The sequence below is a fragment of the Nelumbo nucifera genome, chromosome 3 (assembly GCF_055504915.1).
Source record: "Nelumbo nucifera cultivar China Antique chromosome 3, China Antique-T2T, whole genome shotgun sequence".
NCBI lineage: Eukaryota > Viridiplantae > Streptophyta > Magnoliopsida > Proteales > Nelumbonaceae > Nelumbo > Nelumbo nucifera.
The window spans coordinates 2,814,322-2,839,320 of NC_142651.1; the positions used below are offsets into that span (position 1 = coordinate 2,814,322).

The 24,999-nt window shown below is 37.4% G+C and overlaps 1 protein-coding gene across 1 annotated transcript; it reads right to left on the bottom strand.

Annotated features, from left to right (window-relative positions):
* Nucleotides 1–935: 935 nt before the first annotated feature.
* PBS1 (Protein kinase superfamily protein) lies at nucleotides 936–24,126 on the bottom strand. The gene is made up of 5 exons (XM_010252298.3): nucleotides 23,707–24,126; nucleotides 22,855–23,060; nucleotides 22,455–22,644; nucleotides 2,562–2,953; nucleotides 936–1,859 (listed from the first exon to the last, which is right to left on the bottom strand). The coding sequence occupies exons 1-5, from the start codon at nucleotides 23,825–23,827 to the stop codon at nucleotides 1,362–1,364; spliced, it is 1,407 nt and encodes a 468-aa protein (XP_010250600.1). The 5' UTR covers nucleotides 23,828–24,126; the 3' UTR covers nucleotides 936–1,361.
* Nucleotides 24,127–24,999: the final 873 nt, after the last annotated feature.

Consider the following 24,999-nt stretch of genomic DNA (forward strand, 5'->3'; position numbering starts at 1 on the left):
AGTAGTAGGAGTCATTCATTCTTCAGGCTTTTGGCGTACTTCTCAAAGTACATTATATTGTATGTATTTGCAAATATGTACAATGCAAATACATACAAAATAATACAAAATACAAGGTTTTACACTCTACATATTTGTATTTATACTCCTTTCAAACTCAGACTAAAGGTTATACCTACAAAATTCCAAATTTATGTCAGCATTGTAAATGTATAATATTAATTTTTATTTTTGAAAATTTGTTGTTCGTTGTACTAGGAATTTTTCATGTGTGGGTGGTGAGAGAGAGGGACTACATAGAATCAACTGTAGGCACTATTAGTATTAGGGATTTTAATTGGTCCAGATTTGGCCCAATCCGATATGAGTCCATTATAACTGAATCAGGTCCAGTCCAATCGATGAATACTCTAGACCATTTTGGACCAATCCAATTCAATGTTTGGACATTAAATATGTTGAAATTGGTTTTAATTTAGATTGATTCAAATCCAAAATATACTTATCTTCTACCAATGGACCAGATATTGATTCAATCCGGCCCAATCCAATAAAAATCCATCATGGATGGGTGGATGGATCAGATCCAATCCAATAAATACTTTAGACCATTAAGTTGGACAGGTATAATTCAATGTCTTATTTATCTGTCTCGCCAACTTACAATAAATTTGCATTTTTACATTTGTACTAGTGCAAATAAAATTGCACTGCGACCAAACACAGACCAAGGGACCAAGGGTTGGAACATTTCAGGTAGACATCCACTACCACAGTATTCAAACTATCCATATAGGTTGACAAACCTTATTAAGTTTATGTAGCAACTTCATCAGGTACGTGGCTGACTTTGGCCAAGTCAACTTCCCAAACTGCAAATTTAGTTAGATTTTGAGATAAAATAAAGTATGAGTGAGACAAGTGTACAGATTGAATTTAGAAAGCAGCAGCTTATATAACAGTTGAATGAAAACATGGCCTGGATGTGATTACTCTCTCAAAATTTCTGAAACATTCTACAACATAGCCATTAAAAGATGTTGATGGTTTAGACCATCCACATATTACATGACTCTCATTCTTCATTCTTCTGATAAACAAATATACACTCTTCTCCCCATCCTTCCAAGTGAAAAAGGAAAAGATCAAAAAGAAAAAGATTGTATCAACTCCCATCACTTCCATATCCAACCCTCTGGTGCATGTATTTAGTTTTAGTGTGCTCACATCTACGCTGCCACAGGGGAGGGGAGTTCCCACTTCCCAAGAAGGAAACCAAGCCTCACTAGCTTCTTCACTTCCCTCGGTCCAATTGAAAGACCTGAGGTGGAATATGAGACTTGGCATTCAATGGTACTATGTTACCCGTTTGCACTATCAAAACTTCCTTGTGCACTTTGCCTCCTTTTTTCTCGCCAATTCTCTCCCCACATTTTCGCCTCTGCAACTGCACGCTCTCGATCCAGATTCCTGTTTAACATCCTTGCTGTTTCCCTCGGAGAATCATCTCTCTCAGATCCCTCCTGGTCCCACCTTCTTCCAAACCCTCCCCCATCCTCATTATTTGCTATCTTTCCACCTTTGTCATCTCTCTCAGCCCCTGCACCTCTGTTTCGTCTCTCATCTCCACTACCTCTGTAGCTATGGCCAGGAGGTGCATTGGGGTCATATGTTTGGGATGCCAAGTAGGATAGGGCAGTCACAACATCAGCAATAAGAGGACGGGTGGCTGCCTGTTCTTGAGTACACATGGATGCTACAGCAAGAGCCTGATAAAGCCCACGCATTGGGTAACGACCTTGAAGGCGGGGATCCGCCAGTTTTGAAAACTTCCGGCGGTCATTGAACATGGGACGTGCCTGCAATAGATACCTCCTACCTGTCAAGTACAGCTGTGTGGCAATAGAAACACGAAGTAACAATACACCCCCCCCCCCCCAAAACCAATTTTGTGAATCAAATCAAGTGAGAACGATGCAAGAGAAGGGCTCACTTTTTAGAAGCAGGTCAGAGTGGTCTTACAATTATGTCAGATATTATATAAGCAAGAAAATCTGAGGAAACCAGAAATAATAGATAGATTAAGCAGATCATAAGGGCTTTAAGGCAATAATGATTTGATCATTTAACCGGCCACCCCTCAGAAAAACGGATCGAGGAACTAGCATCCCTCCGAAGAGGGCTAGATTGAACCCTTTCTATATGGCATCATTCCTATATATTTCTGATGTTCCTTAATCCCTAAGCTTATATTTATTTGAGTCTGAGAATCAGAAACACATCGAGTATCGGTATATAAACAATGTTTTACCTAGAAGAATCCAATCTATGAGTCCTAACCAACAAGACCTTCAACATAAAGGGTCAACCTAGTTATACGACCAAACAGATCCAACCTCTGTACTGCTTTATGGAAAGCCAATACATTAAACTTGGTTGGTTTATTGATATGGGAGATCAGTTAGATTGGTTTACTAAACTGTCGACATATTACTTTTATGTGTGCCATGTGTGTACTGTCCGATTTCCATAATAGCCTGACATAAGATTGAGTGAATTACCCAAGTAACAAGGTTCTGTTCTCCATGGGCTCGGGTGCTGTCAATGGCTTTACGCCCAGTAATCAACTCTAGGAAGACTACTCCAAAACTGTAGACGTCAGACTTCACTGTTAATTGTCCTGTCATAGCATATTCAGGAGCACAATAACCATAAGTTCCCATGACCCTGGTGGAGACATGTGACTTATCACCAACTGGACCAAGCTTTGCAAGACCAAAATCTGACAACTTTGGATGAAACCCTTCATCCAATAATATATTGGATGATTTGAAGTCCCTATAGATAACTGGGGGGTTTGCTTTGTCATGTAGGTATTCCAGCCCCTTGGCTGCACCAGCAGCTATCTTCATTCTTGTGTTCCAGTCAAGTGGTTCCTTATCAGGTGGAAGATCTGCACAATGAACAGTATTATTAATATTCAAATTAAATGTTGACAACTTGACATACTCATAAAATGCTGTAATAACTGTCCACTTAAACACTTAACCAAAAGAAAAAAAACCTGTCCATTTAAACTTCAAAAATGCAGCTAAGGAATGCCAGGTAGCTTTTTATCCTTGATACTCATTTTCTTTTCTTGGAAATTCTTTATTCTTTTTTGGGTTAAGTTAGCAATCAAAATATTGCCTTGGACAACATCTGGCTGCTCCTTCCAGAAATCTACAACTCTTAACCAATTGCTTCGAATGTAATATCAAACTTGAAAATAAATTTAGGAAAGAGTGGTACTTGAGAATAAATATAGACAGAGGCACAACAAAAAGAAATGCTGAAATCATGCTCACTGATTGATGCAGCAGCTGAAGAGTCAAAATTGGAATTTTGTGAAAATTTATGTATTTCTGTATTTTTGGACAGTATAGTTATTTTCATCATTTTACAATTTTTCTTTGGGTTCAATGATAGGGTCTAATTTGTCTAGTTATAGTTTGTTTATATTTGAAGTTTTAGAGTCATTGAATGAGTTATTAAGTCTTCTTTGAATTGAAATAGGATAATGGAAATTCAGTTTGAGTCCTACTAGGATTTTTATGAGGCTACGATCTATAAATATGTATGTATGTTTTACAAAAGGATTGTGGTGAAATATAGAGGGAGAGAGAAAAGAGAATTTTCTTTATTGATAATAAAAACATGTTGAGCATACAACTTAAATAAGAAAAGATAGGAAAGGCAGACCCCTAGAATCTCTCGCAATCAGGGATTGACTAAATCTTTCCCTTAATCCTAGGATATGACTTTCCTAAAATTATTCAAATCTAATCCTTCCTAAATTTATTCAAATCTCTTAATCAATCAAATCCTATCTTTCTTACTTTACCGACACTCCCCCTCAAGTTTGTGCAAAGATATCTATCATGCCCAACTTGCTAACTTGAAGCTCAAATGGCTGTCTCAACAAGCCCTTAGTCAAGACATCTGCAACTTGCTGCGTGGTTGGCACAAACGGAGTGCAAATTATTCCTTCTTCAAGCTTCTCCTTTATAAAGTGTTTGTCAGTCTCAACATGTTTAGTCCTGTCATGTAGAACCGGATTATGAGCAATGCTGATAGCTGCCTTGTTATCACAATACAATTTCATAGGAAAACTCACTGGTCTCTTAAGATCCACTAGAACCCTCTTTAGCCAAAGAACCTCACACACTCCTTGAGCCATTGATCTGAATTCAGCCTCAACACTACTTCTAGAAACTACACTTTGCTTCTTGCTTCACCAAGTAACTAAATTGCCCCAAAGAAATGTGCAGTACCCCGAATTTGACCTTCTATCAATAATCGAACCTACCCAATCCGCATATGTATACACCTCAACCCCTCTCTTCTCATTTTTCTTGAAGAAGAGTCCTTTTCCTGGTGTGCCTTTTAGATACTTAAGTATTCAATACACAACTTCAAGATGTTCTTCGTACGGGGAATGCATAAATTGACTCACCATGCTCACAGCGAAGGCAATATCAGGACGTGTATGTGACAAGTAAATCAATCTTCCAACCAGCCTTTGGTATCTACCTGTATCTACTGGAACCCCATCTTTAACTTTTCCAAGCTTAGCATTAACTTCTATCGGAGCGTCTGAAGGTTTGCAACCACTCATTCCAGTTTCTTTCAAGAGATCTAGAATATACTTTCGTTGCGAAACCACAATGCCCTTCTTTGATCTTGCCACTTCCATTCCAAGAAAGTACCTTAGCTGGCCTAAGTCTTTAATCTCGAATTCCTTGGCTAAGCTCTATTTCAGTCTGCTCATCTCTTCAATACCATCTCCAGTCAAGATTATGTCATCAACGTAGACAATCAGAACCGAAACCTTGTCTTTGGTGGATCTCTTTGTGAAAAGAGTATGATCAGATTGTCCTTGACTATATCCTTGACTAAGTCTTTAATCTTGAATTCCTTGGCTTCAGTCTGCTCATCTCTTCAATATCATCTCCAGTCAAGATTATGTCATCAACGTAGACAATCAGAACTGAAACCTTGTCTTTGGTGGATCTCTTTGTGAAAAGAGTATGATCAGATTGTCCTTGACTATATCCTTGACTTTTAACGAACCTTGTGAATCTTTCAAACCAGGCTCTGGGCGACTGTTTAAGTCCATATAGAGACTTTTTTAGCTTGCATACCTTAGTTCCAAACTTCTCAGTGAAACCAGGTGAAGGCTCCATATATACTTCTTCCTCCAAGTCTTCATTCAAAAAGGCATTCTTCACATCTAGCTAATTCAGTGGCAAGTCAAGATTAGCTGCAACAGATAAGAGTACTCGAACTGTATTTAGCTTCGCCACTGGAGAAAAGGTTTCAAAGTAGTCCACTCCATATTTCTGAGTAAAGCCTTTAGCTACTAGGCAAGCCTTGTATCTCTCCAAGGATCCATCTGAGTGGTACTTCAGAGTAAACACCCATTTACAACCAACAACTGTCTTTCCATCCGGCAGATCCACTTTCTCCCAAGTAGCATTCTTTTCCAAAGCTCTCATCTCTTCAAAAATAGCTTCTTTCCACTCAGGAACATTTAGAGCCTCCTGGATACTGTTAGGAATGGATACACTAGACACTTGTGAAATAAAGGCACAATATGAAGGTGAAATATTTTTGTAAGATACAAAATTTGACAAAGGATGTTTTGTCTAACACCTTTCCTAAGAGCGATGGGAAGATCAAGCTGACTAGAAGAATCAGAATTACCTGGAGGAATATTTTCAGGAATCTTTGAAGAATTATCATGAATTTCATGATCCAACCTCTGATCAGATTTTTGTTGATGCTGCGGAATAGTGCCTCTCCTTTTCTGTGCTAGATATTCCCTTGAATATACAAGGCCTTTATACTGTTTCGCACGCATCTCTGTTGTTTCAGCTTTTTCATTTTGAGATGGCATTACCAAAGGTTGTTCATTGGTAGACTCAACATTTTCAATATTTAATTCATTTGTTTTCACTAATTTTGTATTTTCTGCTTCACTTTCTTTCGGTGACCGGTTGTGAGGAACATCTTTATGGACAAATTCAAACATTAAATCAGAACTATCTAAAAAACCATCTTTACTAGTGTTGCTCTCCCCCTGAAGATGGGAGTTGCTGTAGTACGAGGTTCCTTCAAAGAAGGTGACATCCATAGACACAAACATCTTTTTCAAAATTGGATTAAAGCATTTGTAACCTCTCTGATTAGTGGGATAGCCTACAAAAATACATTTATGTGCTTTTGGATCAAGTTTTGAACGTTTGGGATCATGGTTATGAACAAAGGCCACACTTACAAAAATTTTTAAGGGAATGTTTGTCACTAGCCAAGAGTTTGGAAAACAGTCAGTGAAAACCTGTATGGGTGTTTTAAAATCCAAAATTCGTGTAGGAAGTCTGTTAATTCCTTTCAAGGAGATGTTCTCCCCAAAGATACTTAGGAACCTTAGTTTTAAAACTTAGAGCTCTAACAACTTCAAGGAGATGTTTGTTTTTCCTTTCAGCCACCCCATTTTGTTGAGGTGTATTATTACACAAACTTTGGTGTATAATTCCTTTCTCAGCAAAAAAATTCCCTAACACATTGTTAAAAAATTCCTTTCCATTATCACTTCGAAAAATTTTAATCTGAGTCTGAAATTGTGTTTAAACCATGTTGTAGAAATTTTTAAACACAGTTTCAGCATCAGATTTCTCTTTTAAAAGGAAAACCCAAGTGACCCTAGTACGATCATCAATAAAAGTAATGAACCAACGTTTTCCAGAAAGAGTTGTCACTCTAGAAAGACCCCAAACATCACTGTGAATCATGGTAAATGGTTTTGATTTTTTATATGGTTGAGACGGAAAAACAACACGATGATGTTTTGCTAATTCACAAGATTCACACTGAAAAACTAAATGATTTTTATTCATGAATAACTTGGGAAATAGATGCTTTAAATATTGAAAGCTAGGATGTCCTAATCGATAATGCCATAACAAAATTTCACTGTCACTAGAAATAGAGATAGAACTGAAACAAGTCTGTCGGTCTTGCCTTTCAAAGGTTGATCCTTTATTAAAGAGGTAGAGGCCACCATCCTGTTTAGCACCCCCAATCATCTCCCCCGAGGTTAAATCTTGAAATTCACAACGAGAAAACCAAAAATTAACTCGACAATTATGATCAAGGGTTAGTTTACTGACAGACAAGAGATTGTATGATAGGTTAGGAACATGCAGAACATCTTTAAGGTTTAGAGAAGGAGAAATAGACACTGTTCCTTTCCCAGCAACAATAGCAAAGGAACAATCTGCAATTTTAGCCTTTTGAATCCCTGCACAGGGTGTATATGAAGAAAAGAATTGCGAAGTGCCGGTCATATGATCAGTGGCACCTGAATCTAATATCCAGGAGCCATTAGATTTGATACAAGCAATGGTTGCAGTGAAAAAATTACCTAACTGAGCTACAGAACATGATGGGTTAGGTGCTCTATTTGTTCCTTTGTGAAAGGAAGAGACTCTGAGGATGTTTGCTGCCCTGGATCTGAATTGCTTACTTGAAACGTGCGGACATCTCCCCCTGACTTGTTGTCACTGCCTGATTTTTTCTTCCAACCCGCCGGTTTCCCGTGCAGCTTCCAGCAGGTTTCCCGAGTATGCCATGGCTTTCTACAATGATCACACCAAGGCCTCTGCTTTCCTCCTCGTCTGTCTCCTTCTAAGTCTGCACCTCGGGTCACAAGAGCGGACCCTTCATTCTTTGTTTTTGTTTCACTAACATTCTTCAACATCACTTGTCGTCGTGCTTCTTCTCTCCGCACTTCCGAAAAGACTTCTCTTATAGTCGGCAAGGGCTTTCGCCCTAAGATACGTCCCCGAACCTCATCGAGTTCTTTATTCAAACCAGCAAAGAAAACAAATACCTGGCCTCTTTCTATCTTCTTTTTGTACCGAGCACCGTCACTCGGACTTTCCCATTCTTCTTCTTCAAATAAATCCAACTCCTGCCAAACAGCCATCATCTCATTATAATAAGATGTTACTTCACGTTCACCTTGTTGCATCTTCCACATTCGGGTATTCAGTTCGAACAGTTGTGAATGATTGTCCAAATCCGAATAGGTTTCCCTAACAGCTTCCCACACATCGCGAGCCGTCGACAAGAACATGAATGGTTTTCCAACCACATGATCCATGGAGCTGATCAACCAGGCGGTAACCATCGAATTTTCAGAACACCATTGCCTGTACTTTGGATCATCAGTGGCTGGCGGTTTCACTTCGCCGTTCAAATAGTTGAGTTTCCCTTTGTCGTCGATCACCAACCACACGGAATGAGACCACTCAAGATAATTTTTTCCATTCAATTTGTGAATGGTAATTTGAAGAGAATTCTCAAAAAGAGAAATAGTCGCTGACTGAATACCTCCCTCTGAAGACGTCACACCGCTGGTAGCATCCAAAGAGGCTGAACCAGAGCCAACCATGGCGGCCTTAAAATTCATGATCGAACCCTAAAGCTCTGATACCATGTGGCAAAATATAGAGGGAGAGAGAAAAGAGAATTTTCTTTATTGATAATAAAAACATGTTGAGCATACAACTTAAATAAGAAAAGATAGGAAAGGCAGACCCCTAGAATCTCTCGCAATTAGGGATTGACTAAATCTTTCCCTTAATCCTAGAATATAACTTTCCAAAAATTATTCAAATCTAATCCTTCCTAAATTTATTCAAATCTCTTAATCAATCAAATCCTATCTTTCTTACTTTACCGACAAGGATCAATGAAGTTTATTAGGTTTTCTTTTTGAGCTTATGCTAATTATGGTGAGTGGTTCCTGTACCCTAGAGTGATTCTAGGTACCTTGTGAGTCTCTCTCTCTCTCTCTCTCTCTCTCTCCATTTTCTATCTTATTCCTTCATGAAGCCATTGCAGTCATCAACAGCCATATTTTTTTTCTCATCAAAGATCTGGAATTGGGCTGGTCCTACATCACTGAGAGCTTTGCTTCAACTTTCTGTTCCTCTCTTATTTCCTGATAAACCAAACAGCTTTAGGAAGCAATCCTAAATCCACAGCCTTCTGGAATCCTGTCTCATAAAGATATATAATGGAAGAACTACAATTCACTGGGTGAAAGGATTATATTAATGAAGTCTACTCTTGCAAACTTATCAATCTACCATCTGTGTTTAAAATACTGGAAGTAGTTAAAAAAAACGGCTTGAGAAGATCATGAGAGACTTTTATGGGAGCTAGAGGACTCCAAAAAAATATTATTTAATTATATAGTCCAGTGTGCAAAAAGCAAGGAACGATGGCTGGGATTGAATAGATTGTGTTTGAGGAATAACTCTGTTTAGGTAAGTGGTTATAGAGGGTTTCCCTAGATACAAACAAGCTATGATATGGCATCATCAAAAGAATCCATGGTCTTTTACTAAATGAATATGATGCAGATGTATCTACTAGAACTACTCTTGCATCACTATGGAAAGTCATCGCAATCTTGTTCCCCCAGTTCCTTTCAGTCATAAAGTTTGATGTCCTTTCTGGCAACAAAACTAAATCCTAAGATGATCTTTGGTAGGATAATAAGCTTCTCAAGATCCTATATCCTTCATTGAGGAAAACTAAAAGGTAAATGATGATAGTAATTAGATCCAAGTTTTGGGTTTGAGGGACTGGGGGCAGGTCTACGGAAGGGGAATGAGGGTTTGTCCAGGGTTATATGGTTGTATGATATGATTAGGAAACTAGTTTAATGATGAAATTCCTGCAATGTGCAGAAATTTCTAAAGAATGAAGCCAGAAAAGTTCACTTTTCAAGACTCCTTCAGTGAGACCGTCAACCAGGAATTCTACATGCACCTGTCGTATTAAATTACTGTTCCCTGTCATCTCAAACATCCAAAAATCATTTGACTAAGACTGACTGAGACTATCTACTAAAGAAGAGCAACAAGCAGTGGATAAGATAAAAAGCAGAGATGCCCGGTGGAAGTCATACTTCAACACATTGCCTATATAGTGTTTCTCTTTCAAATTCTCAAGGACCATCTGTCCAGTTGTAGTAAAAAAATCAAAGATGATTTCTCATCAAACCATCAATGCACAAAGTCAAGAGGCATGATTTTTAAGTTGTCCCTAATTATCACATTAAGTTCCTTCACCACTGAAGATAGCAAGTTCTTAAGATTCACTGCTTTCACCATTGAAAACATCAAACTGATTGACTGTTGAGGTCCATGGTTTCCTTCATTAAAAACAGCAAGCTTGGGTTACATATCAAGAAACCGAGAAAATCCACACTGCAAAAGAATTCTTTCATCTTCTAATGACCCACCCCACCCCAACCCTACCCTACCCCATATTTAAAGTTCTTATCTATTTCCCTTTCCCTTGTACTTTTCACATAAGAGTTGAAGTAACCAACAAAAGAGAAAACAAACTTTGCATGGGAATATCTGTTATAAATGCAGAGCTTAAGGATTATTGATATAAAATGGGCACCAGATGATTGGAGGACTAAAAGAAAGAACATAGAATATCTGGATTGCTATTAAAGTTCAGTAGCCAGCCCTTATGGAGTTTTGGCTCTTACAGTCATATAACACAACTATAATAGGAGAAAATATACCTGAACATTGTTCAGGAAGCCTTTTTGAGGCATTTCCTCCCTCTGGTCAGGGGTCATTTACTTGTAAATGAGCTAAACTATCATATTTGCAGAGTGTCTCCTTGTTTCCCTTTCTCATATTGAACCCCATGTTTGTATACCTCTGGAAAATGTGGACTGAACTGTCATTCAAGAAACAATTCTCTACACATAGCTCACACTTCATACTTTTTTTTTTGTGTGTCAAACAGCTCCTATGCTCTGACATACTTCATATAGGGAAGTGGTTTCTTCATTTTAACTTAAGGAAGTTTAGCATTCCTAAATCAACCTTGTAATCGCTAACATCCCTTTTGTTGACAGATATTAACCAATCAAAGTATTCACCGTACACATGGAGCCATGCCTCTTCTAGTATGCAGTTCTCAAAATAGCAATCACCTTCTATTGTATTACACACTTCAAAAGTACTCCTAATGTGATAATCACCCTTTCTTATAGGTCAAAATGTCAAGTAAATGACTAATATGAGAGGATTCCAGGTTGAGCCCCATATATAAAACAAACAAGTATAGCTGTTCAATACAACTATGGTCAAAGACTATCACGTCTAACTTCCTGTCAGATGATTTTAATTATCCAATAGTTTATATATATATAGTCTGGCCACCCCTTTCATTAGCTTAAATACTCACAAATAAAACTGAATATAAAGACAAGTATGCCCTTAGACCTTATTAAGTCAGCTACTTGTAAAGTCTAAATGAACACTCTTTAACTTAAACACAAACTGATGGGCCTTGGGCCCAATAACTCCCTAACTATGCTATGTAAATAAAAAAAACAAGTGATATCAGCCCAAAACTCAACACTCCCCCTCAAGTTGGGAATAGATGTCACACATTCCCAACTTGCGTAGATCATGCTTCAGCTTGTTTCTTGTAACACCTTTTGTAAAAGGTCAGCAAGCTGTAAGTCAAATGCAACATGTGGTAAGCACACTTCTTCGGATGTCACCCTTTCCCTTATCATTTTGAACTGCATTGTGGGCAATGTTAATTGCTGCTTGATTGTCACAATATATCATCATAGGTTCTTTGGCCTCAACTCCAATCTCCCTTAACAAGGATCGGACCTAGAGTAGCTCTGAAACACCATGTGTCATGGCTCTGAATTCAGCTTCTGCACTTGACCTTGCTACAACTAATTGTTCCTTACTCTTCCATGAAACTAGATTACCTCCAAGAAGAGTGTAAACTCCTTATGTGGCATGCATATATTGACTCACCACACTCACTGCATAAGATATGTCTAGTCGTGTCATACATAAGTATAGCAATTGGCCCACTAATCTTTGATACCTTCCAACATCCTTTACTAACTCACCTTCTGAAGCATTTATCATATGATTCTAATCAATAGGTATATCAGTTGTCCTTGTCCCATGTTTTCCTTTTTCCTGTAATAAGTCCAAAACATACTTCCTCTATGAGATGAAGATCCCATGCTTGGACCTTACCACCTCAATGCCCAGAAAGTACTTCAGCTCTCCAAGATTCTTAATCTCAAACTCTTTGTGCAGGTTCTTCTTCAAGGTATCAATCTCACTCAAATCATTTGTTGTGACTACAATGTCATCCACATACACTATCAAAACTGACACCAGTGACCCCCTCCTTTTCACAAAAAGAGTATGATCAGATTGAGTTTGAGTATAGCCAAATACAACCAATGCACTTCTAAACCTATGAAACCAAGCTATGGGTGATTGCTTCAAACCATATAAAGACTTCTTCAACCCGCATACCTTTCCTTTATCCACGCCACTATAAAAACCACCTGGAAGATCCATGTACACCTCTTGCAAGTCCCCATTAAGAAAAGCATTCTTCACATCAAGTTGGAAGAGTGGCCAAGAGTATGTAGTTGCTAATGATAGAAAAATCCGGACTGAGCTCATCTTTGCCACTGGTGCAAAAGTCTCCAAGTAATCTATGCCAAAGTCTGAGTGTACCCTTTTGCAACCAGCCACGCCTTCTACTTTTCTATACTTCCATCATCCTTGTACTTCACTGTATAAACCCATCTACATCCAACTATCCCCTATCCATTAGGTAAATCCACAATCATAGTTTTCAAGGCGTTTAGTCGATTCTAGGCGACATTGGGGTGCCTAGTCGCCTAGGCGATAAAAGTTTTATAATATAAAAAGCTGACTTTTGGCTAGTTTCCTAGTTTTATATACCATTCAGCATGTATGTTAATTGAAAAAATAGCAATTCTCTTTATTAAGAACATTAAATTTCCTCTAAAAATGTGGCAAATCATCACATATAAAAGATAAAAACCTTTTACACATTAATTTCATTATTTCCAAAAATAATGCTACTATAATAAGTATTTAATAGAGCAATTTCATATTAATTAGCAGCTAAAGAAGGTTATTAACTTTATATGATAAATATTCAAGATAGAAAGTAAAATAGAAAAAAAAAACAAGGATGGATTTCTATTTTATTTAATTAGAGAGAGAATAGAAAAAAAAAGAACTTTATTATTCTATTCTTTCTTTCTTTTTCTCTCCTCAAAACCCTTTGATCTTTTAAATTTCAATAGTAAAACATTAAAACAAAGTATAATTGATATATATAGCATATAATAAAATGTATTAACACATATATTAATAAGATACATCAATATAAATGACATTATAAAATGCGCCCATCTTGTCATTTTTGTCGCCTAGGCGGGCGCCTAGTCGCCTAGAAGGGCGCCTAATTGCTAAAAGTCAAGGCGTTTGGGCAAGGCGCCCAGCCAAGTGCACCTAGTCGCCTAGGCAACGCCTTGACAACTATGTCCACAATCTCCTATGTCTGATTTTTAATCAATGATTTCATTTCCTCTTGCATAGTTGTCTTCCACTCAGGTTTGGAGAGAGCCTCACTAACACTCCTGGGTATAAACACAGAGTCAAGGGAGGAAAGAAAGGCCCGATAGGAAGGAGATAGTCCATTGTAAAAAAGATAGTATGAGATGCAATGAGCAGTACACTTCCTCTTCCCTTTTCGGAGTAAAATAGAGAAATCTAGGTCATCTGCAATGGTGTTAGAAGCAGGGGTAGTAGTATCAACAGAAACTAAACCATCAAAGGAAACAAGAGGCATACCTAATTCTGTGTCAGTCGAACCTAGAATCTCCGATGAGCCAATAGGGAGTGATGTGGGTTCCTCTACTATAGAGTCAACCTCTCTGTGTTGTCGTAGGCGTTGTTGTGTAAAACACTGAGAGGCAGAACGCAATAGAGGTGGCAAAGTGGGTGGAGTAGGTGGGCCAGACACTGGAGTGGACAAAGGAGATAGAACAGATAGTGATAAAAATTACTCACTTCCTTCCCCAAAACACTCCCCCTGAGAAGAACCCCCCAAGAAAAAAGATGTGGACTCAATAAAGGTGACATTCATGGAGAGAAATACCATAATTTTCCAGGAGAAGGAAAGAAGCCTAGAAGAGCTGAAGGAGTGCTTCCTAAATAGGGTGATCTTGTGGCCAAAATCATTGGACTTATTCCATCAATTCTCATTTAATGATATTTGAAGGAATTGGTTAGCAGTGGCAAATTGTTCACCCTTAAAGGCTAGAATGAGTATGGGTTGGGAACCCCCTCCTGTAAGCTTCTTGAAGCTGAATTTTGATGGTAATAGTCTTGGTAATCCAAGCCAATCAAGGGTGAGAGGGGTATTGAGGAATGTGTCTGGGAATGTGGTTCTTATTTACTCAAGCCCCATAAGAGTTGGAAACTCTACTAGGGCAGAACTTCTAGCTGCTATCCAGGGAGCACAACTAGCAGTGTAGATAGGTGTGGAACAATTGCTAATGGAAGGGGACTTCAATTGGTTGATAAGGAGTTTGACTGTGAGAATACAATGGGTGGGGAGATCAACAAACACTATGGTCGATGGTCTTGCAAAGCAAGGGGTAAATAGGGAAAGTTTGTATTGGGCTCAACCGTAATCTGAATCTGGTTTTTGTTTTCAATTTCTTGCTTTTTTCCCGATGTTAGGTGAGGTCATAGATCGCACCACTCCATGGGAGCTTGTAACTGCTTTATTCTTCTTTTAATGAAATCTTAATTTACTTATCAAAAAAAAGGTGAAATCCATAATAACATACCGACTTCTGGAGACTAGATCGTAACAACAATACCCCTTTTAATTTCCTGCATATCCAAGGACATGGAACATTTCCCCCTAAGGAAAAAGAAGGTTGAACAGAGTGTTATAATATCCAAAAACACGAGAAGGCACCCGATCAATTAAAAAAAGTGTTGTAAGAACTACATCACCCCAAAACGAACTGTAGAGCTCAACATCATGCTTCTTGTTACTTCCACAATATGTTTGTTCTTCCTTTTTGCTACACCATTCTGTTGTGGAGTGTATGTACAACTACTCTGATGGACTACTCCATGCTCCAATAGGTATGATGTCAGGTTATTTTCAAAGTATTCCTTGGCATTATCTGATCTAAACACTTTCACTCTTACCCCAAACTGCATTAGCATCATCTGATGTAACTGTTGAACCAAAGACGGTACCTCATCACAGAATCTCATCAAATATATCCAAGAGTATCGAGAATAATAATCCACAAACAGGAAAAAAAATACCGATAGCCACCCACAGAGAAAATATGGTATGGCCCCCACACATTAGTATGAAAATTATCAAAAACAGAAGAACATCTTTTATTGCTTGTTTTAAAGGAATGTCTACAATGCTTTCAAGTTGGCAACTCTCACACTCCAAGCTGGACAAACTAACGGACTCAAATAATTTTGGAAATAAAAAACGCAAAGAAGCAAAAGACAAATGCCCTAACCAATTATGCCAAAGCATAATCTGACCCATTGACTATGACTCAATGTTCCTACTGACATGATGACTCCTATGACTGGAAAGCACACCAAGAAGATAGATTCCATTCACTTCACAACCACTCCCAATCGTTCTCTTTTATTCCAAATCTTACAAAACACAATGACCAGGAGAAAAAATCACTAAGCAGTTCAAATTCTTTGTCAAGCTACTAATAGATAAAAGATTAGTGCTCAGTCTAGGAACATAAAGGACAGAAGGTAGGGTAGCGGTATCGGTTATCTTGACAAACCCTTTCCCAACAATGGGAACGTGTGATCCATCGTCTATGGAAACTCTATCTCTGCCAAAACAAAGGTGGTATGAGGAGACGATGGTGGAAATATTGGTCATATGTTCTAAGGCTTCTGAGTCTATAATCCAAGGAGGTCCCCCCTTACTTGTAGTTGATACGTAATTTGCAATGTCATGTGAACTACATGTATGTGCAAATGAGGTGGAATGACTACGTCTTGATCCACCTACACCTTGTTGTCCACCTAATAATGAGCTAAAACTGGTTGTATCCCTCTAATTCAGAAATTGCCCATCTCCAATTTGGCCCTCACTGTAACTGCTGCAACAGACTCAAGAGAAATTGTAGTAGGTGGTCATGATAAATCACCGGTCACTACCATATTCACGTTTCCCTTCTTGTTTCTGAGTCAGCTTAGTATAAGGTGTGGGTAAAACTTCCAATAGGTATCTCTAGTATGTTTAGGTTTCTTACAACAATCACAAATCATATCCTTCTTAGCTTCCCTTCTCGATTCATTTCCACCCTTATCCTCACTTGGCTTAGGCTTCACTATGCTAACCATAGCCGACTGCTCAAGGCCTGGGTTCCTCATCATCACATTCCTCCTACTTTCCTCTCCAAACACAAAGGCATATGTCTAAGAGAGAGTTACACTGTATCGGGAAAGAATATTCTGTCATGCAATGTCATATTCAGGGTTAAGTCTTGCTAGAAACTCAAAAACCCTATTCTTCTCTACCAACTTCTGATAAGTTGTTGCGTATTTGCTACTTTCCCAAACCACAGTCTCCAAATGATCTATCTCCCGCATAAGGTTTTGAGGGCTAAAAAATAAATGGCAACAGACTTATCTCCCTACCTAGTAGAACTCACCTGGTTTCTCAACTGGTAGGTTCTAACAACATTCTCATTTTGTGAATAAGTTTCTACTACTCCATCCCAAATCTCCTTAGTTGTGTTAGCCCATAAAAAGTTCTTAGACTTATCTCCCTACCTAGTAGCACTCACTTGGTTTCTCAACTGGTAGGTTCTAACAACATTCTCATTTTGTGAATAAGTTTCTACTACTCCATCCCAAATCTCCTTAGTTGTGTTAGCCCATAAAAAGTTCTTAGACTTATCTCCCTACCTAGTAGCACTCACTTGGTTTCTCAACTGGTAGGTTCTAACAACATTCTCATTCTGTGAGTAAGTTTCTACTACTCCATCCCAAATCTCCTTAGTTGTGTTAGCCCATAAAAAGTTCTTAGACTTATCTCCCTACCTAGTAGCACTCACCTGGTTTCTCAACTGGTAGGTTCTAACAACATTCTCATTCTGTGAATAAGTTTCTACTACTCCATCCCAAATCTCTTTAGTTGTGTTAGCCCATAAAAAGTTCTTAGACTTATCTCCCTACCTAGTAGCACTCACCTGGTTTCTCAACTGGTAGGCTCTAACACCATTCTCGTTCTGTGAATACGTTTCTACTACTCCATCCCAAATCTCCTTAGTTGTGTTAGCCCATAAAAAGTTCTTAGACTTATCTACCTACCTAGTAGCACTCACCTAGTTTCTCAACTGGTAGGCTCTAACAACATTCTCATTCTGTGAATAAGTTTCTACTACTCCATCCCAAATCTCCTTAGTTGTGTTAGCCCATAAAAAGTTCTTACTTATATGGGGTAACATGGAATTACACAAGCAAGTCACCATCATGTAGTTCTCCTGTACCCACTGGGAGCAATTAGTCTCAGGTTTCTTTTCTTCACCGGTGGCATACCCTAATTTCCCACAAGTTCCAATAGCTATTTTTGCAAATTGTGACCATTCTAAGTAGTTTGTACCATCCAACTTGACTGTAGTGATGGTCTCAACCTTGAAGGTATCACCAACACCTCCTCCACCTAGACTCATTTCACCAACAAATTTGTTGTCAACTCCACAACCCCCCATAACTCTTGGAACAGATTAGGAAATCAATTTGAGATGAAAAGAAAGAGATTTATCTCCTTTAGAAACCTCAAAGATCTTCTTGGTACCCTAGAAGCCCCTCCCTCCAAAGATTCCCTTCTCCATGGGAGCAAGGGAAGAAAGAGAAGAGGTTGCCACTCCCTCTAGAGGCCTCCAAAAAGGCTGGGACTTGAACCACCCTCTTTAGAAAAACTCAAGAAACCCTAAAAAACCAGAGTGTCACTTCCTAGGTCAAAATTAAAGAGTCCTAGTAAATCAAGACTCTTCCCCTTTTTCCAGTTCTTCTTGATTTTGGTATTAAACCCTAGACTAGCTACAAGGGATTGAAAATCCACCAAAAAGGTCCAAAAACTGGGCTTACCTGAAGTCCTCAATCAGCTCTTTACCTCATCATGCAGTCAGCTGATCTAGGGCTGCATGATGGAACAACTCAAACAATCTCTAAACTTACTCTGATACCAAGTAGAAAAGTGTAGAAGACCTGTTTTAATATAAAATCTATGTAGGAAAGAGAAAAAGAAAGAGAAATGAAGGTTTATACAAAGAAGAAAAGAGGAGAGAAATTGAAGAGAATGGGAGAAGCCAAAATTAGGTCTGGCCACCCCTTTCATTAGCTTATATACTCACAAATAAAACTGAATACAAAGACAAGTATGCCCTTAGTAACTCGGCTACTTGTAAAGTCTAAATAAACACTCTTACCTTAAACACAAACTAATGGGCCTTGGGCCCAATAACTCCCTAATTATGCTATGTAAATAAAAAAACAAGTGATATCAGCCCAAAACTCAACAAATATAAAGGAAGAGCTATGCAACTATATATTTTATACAAGTATAGATTGCTTGGAAAAGGGACCAAAGGGGAAAGTAAAATAACCTGGTAACAGGTCAGGAAGTTTAAAATTCTCACCTAAAGAATATTTTATTGTATCAAAGGTATTAATTAACTTGTCTAAGATACAGAACAGCAACCACTATTATAAACAGTACTAATCAGAATATCGAACTAAAGATACAATAAAAATCATACAATTAAATTCGTTCAGACTTCAGAAGAAAGATAGCCAGCACAACAACACAAAATTCCAAAATATCAAAAGAACAAAGTTACAACAAAAAATAAACAATTTTAACTTCATTCAGAGTTCAGGAGAGACAGACAACACAAGTTTTTTTCACTTCTTTTTCCATATCTCAACATGCAAAACAAAATTAATTGGGTTTTATCTAAGAAATTGGCACACCAAAAACCAGAGGGATTGGACAGCCTTTAACTTTCTGATTCTCTCTGTATCTCTCTATGATTTGTATTAATATGTTAATTTGAGGGTGAAAGACCCTCAAACTCCATGTACAAAAGATGCTTTACAACTGTATCAAAAAGCTATCTCAAAGCCATACATGAATCCACAGATAAATCAAAAAATAATTCCTCTCTTATAGTTTCTAAAACTGTTTATAGGAATACCATCAAACAATTAGAACTTCCCATTGTCATCAACTAAAGTAGTACAAGAACATAGGATGATAATCAGTTCAAGCAGTTTTTTGGCTGCTTAATCTTTTATCCAGGATCTATTCAACAGTCTATCCTGATCCTTCAAACTCGGAACATGAGCCAAATGAGAAGCTAAAATCACCTCATAATGGACCAGAAAGTTCGAGTTTCACTTAAAGAATATCTAGTTGCATATAAAAATACTCACTCCCTGGTGTCTGAAATTTAGAATAGCAAGCAGTCCATATAGGGAGTAACTAGATATGAAGATAAAAAGTAACAAAAAAAGTCAAACAGATAAACATCATTCAGAATTTAGAAGATAGCTAATTCAGACATCCACACAAATAACCAGATTATTAAAATATAGAAATATAAACAACTTCATTCAGAAGTCAGGAGAGAGAGAGAGAGAGAGAATACAAGTTTTCTTTTCCTTTTATTCCTATCTTATTCCAAGAAACAACATTAGATGGGGGGGAGGGCATAACTCAATATGAAGAATTGAAGACTACAATTAAATGGATTTTACTCAAGAAAATGACCACAAAATCAGCGTGACTAGACAATTTTTAATTTTCTAAACTATTTTTACAGTATAATAACATAGTTTGATAATCTGTTCAAACTAATTTTAGCCCTTATCATTTAGTTGGGATCCATTCAGGAGTTTGTCCTGACTACGGTTAGGGTGGAGGGAAGGTTACTGTATAATTCAGTTCTGAAAATCAATATTATGGTTATAAATTTGGTAGAAAAATGAAAATATGAAAACTGATCAAAAAATGAAAATATATAGAATAAGATAATTTGGTTATGTGCCTAGGAAGCCATCTACAGCACCTGTAAGAAGAAGCAGTCTGCTGAAAGTTCAGGGGGCTAGAAGGGATAGGGGCACACCAAAAGAATGCATAGGTTAAAGTAGTAAAAAATGATTTAAGTGCTCATAAGTTAATGGATATTACACCATGGTTCAAAGTAACAATACACTCAATGCACACGAACATGTGCATTGGGTGTTTCGGGTGATGACACTTTTATATATATTTTTTTAATTTCATATTTTTACAGGGGTTTTATAATACGATTGTTTAACATTTAAAAACATAAAAAATTGCAAAAATAGGCATTTCAGTGACCTGTCAGAATGTATGGATACTTTGAACCTTGTATGGTGCTAAACAGAACGGAATGACAAACAGGATTCATGTTACTGACCCCATATAGTTGGGATAAGGCTTAGATGATGATGATCAAAAAATGAAATATGAAAAGATCATAAACAAATATTTTTGTGCTTTGTTCATGCCTTATTTAAAAATAATATTTTTACACATAAACATATGTTTCTTTAAATGAATGATCATATAGTTACTTGATTCAACAATTTTTTATTAATCATTTCTGTCACGTAAAAGAATATTTTTCTGTAGGTTTTTTATTGTACATTGAAGTTAGGAGTAGACATAAAGTATAAACTAAGGAATAAATGATATTTATGGTAAAAAAGCACTTCCTTTGAGGCCATTTTTCTGGTTAATTGGATCCCATTCTAATAAAAAAGGGCAGCCCAGTGCACAAGGCTCCCGCCAATGCGGGGTCTGGGAGGAACAGATGTACACAGCCTTACCCCTGTACATACAGAGAGGTTGTTTCCAAGATTTGAACCCTGGTCACCCAGGTCGAAATGAAGCAATCCAACCGTTGCATCAAGGCCCACCCAAGGATCCCATTATAATGTTTATCTTTTTTCATATTTTAAAATATGAAGTTATAAACAATTGAAGCAACATGAATAACTAAGTAGGCATCTTTTACAAAACCTTTCGAGTGTTAATAGGATAAAACAATACTTCCTAACTTTTACCCCCTTTTAATCTTCTCTCCTATGATTTCTACCTGCCCATTTTGCATTACTCATTATTCCTCCCTCCATCATCCCCACCCCCCTCTCTTGGTGGAGGCAACATTTCTCCTTCCAACACAACTGTGCTGAAAAGAGCAAGATCCCTCCTTCCCACTCCAACTATAGCATAAAAAGGAATTTGAGTCTTTTATCATTCCACCAACTCCAATTATAGCAGTTCCAACCAAGTGCAAGGTAGAAAGATTGGGGAGGGGTTTCAATGGGGTTGTTTCTATTTTTTGTTAGTTTGCTTTACATGCCATATTTTTGGATAATACATAGAGGCTGTTTTGACTACAAATTGTGTATCTTTTAATATTTTTCAAAGTTACAATGTATTCTTTTTTGTCGATGAATTCAAAAATACATGTATACTACACATTATGCAAATTTACAAGACATGGTCCTAGCCCTCTAAAATGAGACAGAGAGAAAGTAATAGGGAATACAATTCCGGTATCCCCAAATCCACAACACCATCATTACCTAGTACTTCCTCAAAACATTAATAGAAGAACAAAACTGTTCTTCAAATATTCATGGTTAATGGAACAAAAAGAAACTGTACACCAGTTATCCATTTGTCATTATTACTAGGGAGACTAAATGTGAAGAATACCACCTCCCATCCATCCCCAAAGAATTAAGGTGTGGAAAGGTAAAACGGGGTACTTAGCACCAATACTATACATTAAACACTAATTTCTTACTTTGCATGGTAGAATAAATGAATATCACTAAAGATAACAGAGTATCATATGCGCTGAATAACTTCACATATTCATATAGTTTGATTTTATGATAACTTTCTCTTGAAAAAAAAAAGCATGATTAGAAAAAAGTTACCCTGTTAACTTTTATTTTCTCCAATGGAAAAGTAAAAACTGTTTTTTAATAGTTAAAGAAGTATAAACTGTTATATGAGATTCATATGCCATTTCTGTGTATTCTAATTATTCAACATTTTCATATTTGCTATAATTATTTTATTATGAGTAAATTATTTAAAATCCTATGGTATTAGGATCCAAATCCCAATATAATTAGAATCTCACTCCTTTCAGGCACCACATTGATTTAACTGCTTTATATCCTTTGGTTGCATCAAACTCTAATATTTTATAAGAAACACAATGTTATAAAATAAGCATACCTTTTATCTGAAAAGTTAAAGAAGAACAACAAAATCCCCAATAAAATTAGACCAGAGCCACTTAAGAAAAAGTAAAATTCCTTTAAATGAGAAAGTTGAAGAAAATAACATGAAGATGAAAGGGAAAGCAGCCTTACCATGGAGATGATCTTCCAATGATCCCAACGGCATATACTCATAGACAAGGAGCCTCTGGTCCCCATCCGCACAGTAACCAATTAAATTGACAAGGTTAGGATGGTGCAGAAGGCTGAGCATAAGAACCTCTACCAGAAATTCCCTGTTCCCCTGGAGACCATCTCTATCAAGCTGTTTTACAGCCACAACCTGCTAACAACAACCACACTTCAATCAACCTAAACAAGAAATGCTGAGATCAGCAGCTACTCAACCATAGTCCAGATGCAAGTCCGAGTACGTAGATACCACAGAAATTATTGGGAGATTTGGCGCTGCCACTTTTGTTAAACGAATCCGTTATCCGTAGGAATAAGATGTTGCAGAACCAAACAAGTTGAAATTGTACAAAATCTTTACCTGACCAGTGCTCTCTAGACGTCCTTTATAAACACGCCCAAATCCGCCTTCCCCCAAGAGGCATTCTTGCCTGAAATTCCTTGTTGCAGTTGCAAGCTCTCGGAAAGTAAATGTCTGAGCAGCTATATTAACATCAGGTCCATCCTTGGAACCCGACGATTCTCTTTTTGACCCTGTGTTGCCTCTTGATTTCAGCCTGTCAGCTCCTGCAAATCATTTAAGCAAGAAAGCAGAGAACCACGTAAGTACCAAAAAAGACTACATTATGCTGAAATGGACCTGCAAGCAAATATTGTTACCTCAGGAATTAAAAATACAATTACAAATATAATCCATTTCTGCCACGATAATAATACAAACATAATTGTGTGTCTCTAAGATGGAAATGCCCATTTCCTAAAATCGAAAATCATCTTATTGCATTAGGATATCATGAAATTCTCATGACCCAATTAAGTGTTACTGTCACTAGATGACTGAACATAAGTATTTGCTTTTTTTTTTTTGTAGTTTCAATCAATAAACCCTCAATCCTTCATTTTTTTCTTAATGAACATAAAAGTTACCAATCAGAACTAAAAGAGCATCCGAAACTATATTGAAATTTCATTACATAAAATGAATAATTCATGATAAACTCCTGATAAATTCTAAAAAAAAAACTTAGAAAAAACTGAATCAAACCTTAAGTTAAAAATTCTGATCAAACAACCAGTTAAATTATCCAGCAGATGATTTAAAAACAAAAGAACAAGTAGTGTCAGCCCAAATTCTCAATAGATCAAGTAAACCATAGAAACCCAGATCAGATCAAGCAAATTAAAAAAGAAAGTAATAGGTAGAAAAACTGACCTGAAGACAATCTGGAAACGTTAGAGTTCTCAGTTTGCTGCCTTTCCATCTTATCGTCTCTCCCCTTTTCCAGATTCATTTCCTCCTCCTCCCTTGAATCGAAGCATGAAAAACAACCCATGTCTCCAATCAAGTAAAATCCTTCTTTAACACCCCAAAAATCCGAACTTGCTCAATCTACCATGCTCTGCTATTTTCTCATTAAAATCCCGTTACAGTCTCAATCAAATTTCCTGGGTTTCTCTTTTCTCAGATCGGTCTGAAAGAAAACAAGAGAGGGCAGAAAAAGCAATCAAATCCAAGTTGAAGAATAACGAAACAAAGCTAACAAGCCAAGATACGTTTTGGTTTTGCTTCGTCGGGAGATGAATAGCAGAACAGTGCCGGCCAAGTTTTCGGCTAATGTACATGTATCTCCTCTTTTATAACAAGAATCAAATACTACATGCTTTTACTTTCTCTCTCGTATTTAAATATTTTTACTTCACCTTTATTTATTTATTATATTCATAGAGATATAACGTGCCTTTGAATTTGAAAGCCTTACTTTCCTGGTAGCCGCTATCCGGCCAAGGACCGGCAAAACGTGTCAGATCCCGGTGAACTGTGACTGAGTGACTCGAGTCTGGGAAGATTTTTTTATGACAAGTATTTTTTTCTCTTGTTTTTTTTACTGTTTACTTGTAGACGGGAGACATGTCTCCCATGTGTCTGAATTATTTTACTGTTTGTCTGTTGAAGTCATTGTGTTGGGTTGGTTTGCATTAGGTTAGGTGGCACAAACAAGATCTTAAACAAAGATAGGATAGGATGAGAAAGAATAGATATTACTGTCAATAGAGATTACAGATTCCTTGGGTAGTTCTAACTTCTAAGGTTCGATCCATCTATTGCACTGTTTGGTTCTAACTTACTTTCTAAGATTTAGACCAGATCCATTACCCCTCCAACTCTTCTGACAACAGGATTTGATCTGAAGTTTCAACCAGCCAACCAGCCAGAAAACTTACCAATTGAGCCACCGTCACTTGATTTTAAGGAGAGAGACGGAAAGTTGAGGGGAAGTTGTTAAGGATATTTCTGTTTTTCTCAACTTTCTCTTTCTATTTTTACTTTCCTGTCAAACCAAATTTCTCTAAATTTTGCTGCATCACGGCTCGGTAAAATACTAAAAATTGGCTTACCTCCAAAGGAAAGAAAAGGGCAAATTGGGCAATTGCAGATTCCACGCCCTCGTCCAGTCGTCCCCACTCCCCAAATAAGAAAAGGGGGAGATTTGTTATCATGAAGACC

What these genes read in the sequence shown, in the direction of transcription:
- PBS1 (XM_010252298.3), bottom strand. Translation starts at nt 23,827, where the DNA reads ATGGGTTGTTTTTCATGCTTCGATTCAAGGGAGGAGGAGGAAATGAAT. An exon ending in GTCTAGAGAGCACTGGTCAG is followed by an intron (nt 22,645 to 22,854) that starts GTAAAGATTTTG and finishes TGTTGTTAGCAG; the next exon opens with GTTGTGGCTGTAAAACAGCT. An exon ending in AACAGAACCTTGTTACTTGG is followed by an intron (nt 1,860 to 2,561) that starts GTAATTCACTCA and finishes TATCTATTGCAG; the next exon opens with GCACGTCCCATGTTCAATGA.